The sequence below is a fragment of the Trachinotus anak genome, unplaced genomic scaffold (genome assembly GCF_046630095.1).
Source record: "Trachinotus anak isolate AG129_WGS33_773 ecotype Australia unplaced genomic scaffold, CSIRO_AGI_Tana_v1 ptg000002l, whole genome shotgun sequence".
Taxonomy (NCBI): domain Eukaryota; kingdom Metazoa; phylum Chordata; class Actinopteri; order Carangiformes; family Carangidae; genus Trachinotus; species Trachinotus anak.
This window is the reverse complement of record NW_027273853.1, coordinates 29,678,450-29,688,027: the sequence shown is the minus strand read 5'-3', so window position 1 is coordinate 29,688,027 and position 9,578 is coordinate 29,678,450. Positions and strand designations below refer to the sequence as shown.

Genomic DNA, 9,578 nt, shown 5'->3' with positions numbered 1-9,578 from the left:
CTGGACCCATAAAACCACAACTGATGGAGGGCAGAGAAACTTTGAAGATCTGACAATCTGAACCATAAACCAGACAAAGACTCAGTTTGATCCCTAGGTTTCAGTTCTGATACTAAAACACTGATCAATACTCTGAATCTTTAATGTAAGAATCACAGTTTGAAAGTTGAATGTTAAATGAACACAAGTACAGTCAGATGTTCAGACTGCTCAGTCCACCACCTGTCGACTTTACATCAAACAGGTTGATCAGTGATCAGTTGGGATGTGGGTTCATCACCTGGACAGAGCCAGGTAGCCATTTCATTCAATTAAAGCTGCTGATTAATTAACAGAAAATAGGTCAGTTACTGTTTAAGTTCTCACCTGTACCAGTTCCTCGTTAAACCAACCACACCTCTGTTCTGCAGGTTGTTGAGCCTCAGAAGCAGAAATTAAAGGCTGAGATTAAGTAGATTGTTTGCTAAATGGGGGGTGGGGGTGTAGACTGAGACAGGAGGCATGTCCTCCAGAGTACAAATAAAAACAACAGACATTTATTGTGCCAGGATCTACTGTACATACTCAACATACTGTGTGTACCATGTGATACTGAATTACAGCAGCATGTAGTGAATCATATAAAAGGCTAAATGGAATGCTTTGTTCAGTAATACTGATTTGTACCATATAAAGAGGAGGAATGCAGTCTTATAAACATCATCATCATCATCATCATCATCATCGCTCCACACACTGACTCAGAGGTATCATTCACCAGAGGAATAAACTGCTATATGACCAGGCTCATTCTTAAGGTCTACCTGAGCAGGTGACCACACAGGAAGTCATGTTGGCCTGGTTCAGGTGGAGTCTGTGGCTGTGTGCCCAGGTGGAACAAACAGCTGCTCCGTGTTTACACAGAGGGTGAACAGGAAGGTGTGGGGGGTGGGGTGGGGTCACGCGGTGCTTTTGGTGGGCAGCTCTGTGCTGTTGTGTCTCGTCTTGCGGGATGTGCCGTCGTCTCGCGGCCGGGCCTTCTGCAGGTTGGACATGGCGGCGGTGCGCTCGATGTCGATGAGGGCGTACAGCTCGGTGGTGCGGCGGGTGGGGGTGGTGGGGGGCAGCGGGGAGGTGGGGGTGCGGGGTGTGTGGGGGTTGCTGCCGTCTGAGGCGCCCTTGTTCCCGGCGCTGCTGTCCATCTCCACCTCGATGTAGTTGAGGGTTTTGGGCGGCTCTGGATGGCCCGGCAGCGGCGGCCGGCGGAAGTCAAAGTTGAAGATGGTGGGTCCGTCGGCACGGCGGCGGCCCGTGTCCGGCCGATGGGCACTGAGTGGCGCCGTCACGTTCTCCGTGTTAACGTAGTTGTGTGAGGGCTCGAGGGCAGCGGAGAGGGGGTGGGAGTAGGAGTGGTGCAACAGGCTGTGGTGGGGGTGGTGGTTGTAGCCGTTGAGTGACGGCGTCTTCAGGCCACTGCAGCCGTTCTCGTCTTCCTCCGAGCTGGGTTTCCTCGCCTCCCACACCGGCGGCAGTGCTGGCAGGTTCTCATAGTCCAGCAGGGCGGTGCGCCGCTGGGCTGAGTTGTTGACATTCTGCAGGTCAGGAGTGAGGGGGGGTGGGCGGTGGCGGCGAGGAGCTGTTGTTGGATTGGAGGAGCCGTTGGAGTGCGGGGGGGCGGGCTCGGGCTCGGCAGGGGCCTCGGCATGGCCGTTAGTCTCTTGAGGCACCTCGGCCTCCTTCAGCTCCTGCTGTCTCTTCTCCTTCTCCATCAGCTGCCTCTGAACAGGGGTGGGACCCAGCACAAAGCGCACCCCCTGAGGCTCCAGAAGCACCTGGGGCTCCGGCTGAGGGGGCGGGGCCGGGGGCTCGGAGCGGACCCTGGGAGGAGGCGGGGGGGTGGGAGGACACTGCGACTGGGGAGAGGTGGGACTCTCCAGGGGGGTGGTGACGGTCAGCGGGCTGGGCTGGTCCTCCAGGAGACCGGTGGTGTTGACGTAGGTATGAACCTGAAAACAGACAGAGTCTCTGAAATCCACATCATCATGACACAGGTCTGGACTGAGACTCAGAGCTCCAGTTTGATCAACACATGAATGACCCTGGTTATTGATCAGTTCTAACAGTTATCAAAGATCTCACCGCTTCATCAGCCACCAGCAGAGGGTGAGTGGACTCCTCCCCCACAGATGGCAGACGGGTGCTGGCCACAGACGGGTGACGGGTGGAGGGGTGAGACGGAGCCTCACCCACTGAGGGAATCCTGGTCACACCATTAGGTACCGTGGGCACAGAGTAACCTAGAGCAAATGACACGCACACACGCACGCACGCACGCGCACACACACACATTAATAACAGTCAAGTCCACAGCAGATGAAAACTCTCTCTCTGTCGGTGGTTTCTCATGATGTTTCTCTCGGTCTAGACTGAGGTCATCTATGAAAACCAGAACTCTGTGTGTCTGTGTACCTGCAGGAGTGTGTGCAGCCTGGTGGTTTGGCTCCAGCACAGCCTCCTCCACCACACTGATGCTGTGACTGTGCATCACCTCCTGCAGCATGTTGAAGATCTCTTCAGCTCGAGAACATTTGAAGGCAAAAATACCTGGAAAAAAAACAAATACAAAAAAACAAATAAAAAGTTTCATTTGTGTTCATTTTGTTGACCAAATAAATATAACATCATGACACAGTGTTTCTCATAACCCTAACCTCTAACCCTCCAACCCTAACCATAACCCTTGCTCTGGGGGTGGGGGCTAACCCCACCCCCCCTAAAAATTAAAACAAACACATTTTATGTTGTTGTATAGTCGTTTCATTTAGGTCAGCAAGCTTCTGCTTCCCGATTCACTGTCTCAGCCCCTCCCTCACTCAGAGCAGAGACAGGTGAATCAGGCTGAGACACTCCTGACAACAACACTTCAACCTGTCAACAACCAGACAAAAACACAACATGTACACAAACACAAGTATGACTCATTTTGATGGAAGATACGTTCACATTGTTTCTGGTCTCTGGTGGCCGGGGGGGGGGGGGGGGGGGGGGCGCTACGTCACCTGTCCTGGGGAAAGACTCTAAGACTCCATTTATTTACATGTTGTTTCAGTAATTTTTGACATTTTATTAACAGATTACCTGACGAATGACTAATTAAAATAACTGCATTATTTCATTATTCTTATTAACTCTGGTCTTTACCAGAGGACAGGTAGAGCTGAGGACATGAGCAGGTAAACCTACCATCATGTGAACCAGAGTCATGTTAACACATGGTACATAGTGAACTGTGAAGCAGGGAGAAGAAACACTAACACAGCACTGAACCTCTGTATATCCACACCACAGACACCTCAATTTACAGCTAATCAATACTGTTCATCTGATCAGGATCTGATCACAGTATCGGGGGGCAGGTACGAATGAGGAGGGAAAACACAGCGTAACCTTCGACTTACCGAACACTTGAACCTACTGAGCCCCTCCCAAACCCCTGCTCTGTCCACCACATCGTCATGACAGCATGGAGCCAGAAACAGTGAGAGTGAAGGAGCGTCACAGCAGCATCAGGAACAGTGTCAGAGTCAGGTCATTGACAGCACGTCTGATCGTGCTGCATTCGTGTCACAGTGGAAAACTGAGCTGCGTTCAGACCTTCAGTTTGGTACAGTTACTCCTGGTTGAGATCAGCCTCTGCTCTGTCAACTGAGATGAGGCTTTACACTGAACATGTGACTTTTCATGAGCTTGTGTGTCCTGATTTGGTACTTTGGTATTTTTACAATCAGAAGCTTAAATTTACTGACATTGACTGAATGCAGCAGCAGCTCCTCAGCTGACTCCTCTGCAGACTGCAGATACCTGTCAGTGTGTCTGATCCACAGCCTCTCATCAAACCCTCAGGTCTGTTTGGTGTGGACACAGTTTATGACTCATTTCATAGAGAGACAAGTCATCACTAAATTCAATTCATCCTTTGTTTCTGTGACTTCAGCCTGTTTTCTTTTAGTTCTGTTGTTTTCCTCATGAAGTCAGACATAAACAAACCGACATCTTCTCCTTTAAACAGTTTACACATGGACACAGAACCTGCTGGGCCTCCACCTGCAGAGTCACAGCTCAGAGCTGATGAAACCAGCACTTTACACTTAGACCTGTCATGAGAACAACTTCTGATGGACGACATTGTCCCTGAACATGATACACTGATATGTGATGATATAATATGACGATAATGATTATATAATGATAGGATAATATAGCAATATAATGATATGATGTAAACATGCTCTTTCAAAGGGCTACAAACTTTTAATTCTTAAGAATATTGGAACAAAAATATTAAAATATCCTGAATAAAACATAAATAATTGAAGCTGTGAGACTGGCTCGTTTGTGTTTATGAGCTCAGTCTTTCCTACAGGTGGAGAATTTACCTATGGAGGTGGTGCACCATATGACCCATGTGCAGGCAGAGACTAAAGCAGTTTAGAGGGGGAGAGTGTAACCTTGGTTATTTTCTGTGGCTACACTTTACAGAAGTCCCTGAACACCTCACACATTCATTGTCCAAACTTTCTGACTGGAAGTCTGCAGCCACTGGAAAAAACCTGTTAGCTTGAGTTGCCTGAGCCCCGCCCACAGCGAATGTTTCTTGTTCACCCAGCTGAACGGACCCAGGTCCACGTACTATCGATGATGTAATCATCGTGACAGGCCTCAGAATCTAGTTTAATGTGATGTGTACCTTGACCCGTCTGGCAGCGGCGACCGCTCTCAAACGAGAACAGGTTGGAGTCGTAGCCATAACGCCGTAGGCACAGGTAAGGCCACCTGACGTCGTCACGGCGATGGGTGTGGAGGACGAGCTCGGCGTCGGTCAGCTCCATCACACCAGAGCCCAGCTCGTTCCCATCGTCGTCCACGTTGATCACCTGGACGCAGATCAGAGGCAAGTGAACACAGACGTACAGACAGGATAAAACAACTCGACGGTAACAATGTCAACAACTTATTGATGTTTTATAGACATGAACCAACGTGGCAGCAGCAGCAACTTGAGACAGTTTGTTACATCCGTCCCTCTAAACAGAGGGTGAGGGTTAGAGCCTTAGAGGATCAGCCCCAGTCCTTCAGGACTACAGGATCCACATCCTCTTTAAAACCTGTTTCAAGTCCTGATCCAGTCTCAGGGTTAGAGGTGAGGCTGACTCCCTCCTGACAGAGAAGATGTCCACATGAGAGTTTACTAAAGGGCACCTTACTGTTCTTGTTAAACAGATGACAGATATTTGTGGACGTTTGTTTTCCTGTGAAAACCTTTAACCTGCAGTAAACTCACCTTTATGAACATACCTGTGTTTGGACACCGTCAGAAATCTTTGATATTGTTTCCCTGTGATTTATTTTTCTGATGATCAATAATTGTCTCAGTCAGTGTTCAACAACAACAGTGAATTACTTCACTACTTTTCTCTATCATTAGATAAACGGTATCTGACTCTCTTGGTTTAAACTGATCAACTCTGGTTATGATCTGTACTTTTTCCAATAAAGCCTTGTAGTTACAGATTTAATGATTAGCATGGTGGAGAGGAGGACGATGTGTGATCTGTCAAGGTTCTGCAGAGGGAAGAACAGGTACACTGTTGTACCAGAGTACAGGTGGGAACTTTCCTGATAAGGATGAGACATCATTTAGTTTTGGGTGATGTTCTGTCACAGAGGTTGAGAAAGCTTCCAACCACAGTCATTAGTGAATAATCAGGGTGTGTGCAGACAGACTCTCTGCTCCAACAGGCTGAGGCAGGAACTCACCTTGAATTTACTTTGATGATTATCAGGAATTGACTCTTTCTCTGGACAGCTTAAACAGCTACCCATGGCTTCTTCAGAGCACCATCTGATGTCTGGGACACAAGACAAACACCAGTTAAGACCTGCAGGAGAGTAACTGTGTGATATTACAGTAACACGTGGAGTCTGACAGGGACCTCACCTAGATCCTGCCTCCGGTAGCCCTGATCCCATCCTCAGAGCCTGAGGGACACTCATGCTTTAGTGGATCTGCAAACATGAACAGGAGTTCTGCACAAGAACAGACATCTCCGTCAGTGACACAGGATCCAACCAGTTTTCTTTCATCAGCTCTTGATTAACTGGGAATGGTTTCAATCATCAACCAATGGTTTCAGTCATTTTTCAAGCAGACATCTCACAGTCGACTGTGTCTGTTTGAGTTGGACAAAAATAACTTTTATAGACTGAATGATGAAAAGGTGTATTAATGGTCAGATTAATCAATACTAAAATAACTTACACACAGCAGTCAGTCTGCAAGGTGACTTAGAAAACATTTTTTCTCAGGCTGAAAACACTTTAACATTTTTAAGTAGTTTCACTTCTGACACTAACTTCTATCATTTCTCTATTTATGGCACATGATGTATATGATGTTTTTACAATTGTCATCATGTTGTATTCAGTGTGTTTTTGTCTGTTGCACTGAGGTCAACTCAGCAAAATCCAAACCATGTGACATTAACTCTCAGTCCTCATCAGTGTGTCCCCAATCAACAGGCTGATTAATCAATGATGAAAGTTTGTTTGTTCTGGTAAAAATTCCCAAACAGGAAGCAGCGCTGAGCTCTGGTCACCTGTCACTGACATTTACTCAGTGATGAAAATGATCATTAGCTATTTTTTTCTGTGAAATGTCAAGTAAATAAAGTTTTATGTTGACCAACAGTGTAAAACTCAGTTACAGTGAAAAGCTGCAAATCGTCACTTTATAGAAGCTGGAGGGTTAAAATTACTTTAAACATGACAAACTATCAAACTAGCTACTGATTAACCTTCTTACAAACAACTAATTGATTAATTGTATCTGGATCAATGACAGTTTACATTTTTCTCAATGAAAATATTTCTTAGTGACAGACGTTTGATTTTCTGTCTCACGTTGTTGAAACTTTTTAACATGAAGCTTCATGTTCAGCTCTGCTCACCTGTAACACTCTGGATGATCAATGAAAAACTGAAACATACATTTACTCGTTGCAACAATTAATATATTCATCGATTAACCGACTGAAAGACAATTAATCGACTATCGATTGAATAATCGTTAGTATCATTGAACGTGGTGCTACCAGATAATCAATCACATTTTAACTGATTAATAGTAAAAGTGATTTTCAGCCTCTTACAATCGAAGACTATTTTCTGTCTGAACATCTTTGGGTTTTGGACTAAACAGGAAGTGAAGACGTCTCCTTGGACTTTGAGACTTTTATTGATTAAATGATTAATTGATTAATCATTTGATAATTATCAGCTGGTTAATTAATAAAAATAATCATCAGTTGCAGTCTAAGTAGAGTCTTTTGAGTTTGATAATTTTTACCAGAATAAATAAACATGAAGCATCACTGAGCTCTGCTGACCTGTCACTGTAACTAACTAACTAACTAACTGTCAACAGAACAGTGAACACACACATTTAGTGAGTGCTGACCACTGTCACTAGCTGCGGGCCTGCTGGAAACCACTGATGTTCAGTCTGACAACTTTAACAAAGTGTGTGTGTTTGTGTTTCACTCTTACAGAGTTAACCCAGTCTCGGTGTTTACCAGCCCAACTCTAAGTAACTACCCAACTAACGAACTGACCCATCAGAAATACCAAGCAGCGGCAGACTAGCGCTAACTAAGTGACAGAACTGTGTGTGTGTTTTATGTGTGAGTCACCTAACTATGTAATGGCAGCTAGTTAGCACGCAGCTAAGCTTCAATAAGCTAACGCTCATTTCTGCTGATTAGCTCCGAGGCTACAGTTAGCTCCCACACACCGACGCTCTCCGCCCGCTAGCCCGTAAAGAAAGGTTAAAACACTGCTCACTTCATCCAGTCATACTCACCAGGCCCCGTCAGCGTGTTGAATCAAAGCGCCCAGTCTTTTCCACACAGCGGTGAGGCAGCTCAGATTTGTCCCTGTGCGACGCTGGCAGTAGACGGAGGAGCCAGCTAACGTTAGCCGCTACTACACCCGCAGATCCTCCATCTTTCCTCTGCGCTGCCAGAGCGCCAAAAAACAATCACAACTTCTTTCAAAGCTCTCTAACGCTCCCGCTTGTGCCAATCAAACTGCGAAAACCGGTTTAAATCCATCGATACTCCCTCGGGCTTCACTGCGAGGCGGGAGGTTCCGTCCAAACGCACTTTTTTGTGGCAGAAAACCAAGTTTTTGACGGTGGGACCGTGTCTCCACTGTTAGCCTGTCGGGCTAAATCACTGCTGCTAAACTTCCGACACTTCCAATGTGCTGAACTCCCGCGGCACCGAGCATGCGCGGCCCGTGGAGTACGGGACACGGGTGGGAGTGGGGGTTTAGAGAGGGGGTCCTGGAATACATACAGTATTCTGAACACAAAGTGAAATACAGTATAATACAGGAAAAACTGTGTGTGTTCAGTTACTGTACTTATACCATAAAAGTACCTATACCACAATATAACGCAACACACAACTACACAGTGACTAATAAATGGTTGTGTTGACATTTTATTTTTCTTAATGTAAAGTTTTGCGAAATGAATGTAAAGTACTGCAGTAAAAGTGCAACATGGAATGAATGGAAATGATTCATCATTCATCAGTGATCAGTCAATTGATCAATCGCTCAGTCGATTGACTGATAGTTGAAAGTTCAGTTTTGATTAGTTTAAGTCATTTTCATGTAAAAACGTTTGTTTCAGCTTCGGAAATTTGCTGCTCTTAAATAATTAGATTTTTCCCCCTTTAAAAACAGCTGATTTTTATTTTCCTTTAAAATCAGCTACACGAACAAACCTGCTTATACATTAAACCATGAGTTTTATCCAGATGTTTTAGCCAATTATAGACCTATATCCAACCTCCCCTTTATTTCCAAAATCCTTGAGAAGGTCGTTGCAAACCAGTTATGTGATTATCTGCACAGAAATGGTTTGTTTGAAGATTTAGAGTCAATCATGGAACAGAAACAGCTCTGGTTAAGGTTACCAATGATCTCCTCATAGCCTCAGACAATGGACTTGTCTCTGTACTTGTCCTGCTAGATCTTAGTGCTGCATTTGACACCATCGATCATAAGATTCTATTACAGAGACTAGAACATATGGTTGGCATTAAAGGAACCGCACTAAGCTGGTTTAAGTCATATCTGTCAGATAGACTCCAGTTTGTTCATGTTAATAATGACTCCTCTATCAACACTACAGTCAGTCATGGAGTTCCACAAGGTTCGGTGCTAGGACCAATACTCTTCAGTCTATATATGCTTCCTCTAGGAAACATTATTAGGAGGCACCAGATAAATTTCCATTGTTACGCAGATGACACCCAGCTGTACTTATCCATGAAGCCAGGTGAGACTAACCAGGTAGCCAAGCTTCAGGTGTGTCTTAAGGACGTAAAAACCTGGATGACCAGTAATCTCTTACTCTTAAATTCAGACAAAACTGAAGTTATTGTAATTGGCTCAAACCACCTCAGAGATACACTATGTGATAATATACTGACTCTGGATGACATCACCTTGGCCTCCAGTGCTACAGTCAG

At 45.4% G+C, this 9,578-nt stretch overlaps 1 protein-coding gene across 1 annotated transcript; it reads right to left on the bottom strand.

Annotated features, from left to right (window-relative positions):
- Positions 1-514: 514 nt before the first annotated feature.
- Positions 515-9,092, bottom strand: LOC139608486 (fibroblast growth factor receptor substrate 2-like). The gene is made up of 7 exons (XM_071462313.1): positions 7,898-9,092; positions 5,978-6,066; positions 5,797-5,888; positions 4,727-4,913; positions 2,449-2,583; positions 2,119-2,276; positions 515-1,985 (listed from the first exon to the last, which is right to left on the bottom strand). Exons 3-7 carry the CDS (start codon positions 5,860-5,862, stop codon positions 939-941), a joined length of 1,593 nt encoding a protein of 530 aa, XP_071318414.1. The 5' UTR covers positions 5,863-5,888; positions 5,978-6,066; positions 7,898-9,092; the 3' UTR covers positions 515-938.
- Between the last annotated feature and the right edge of the window lie 486 nt (positions 9,093-9,578).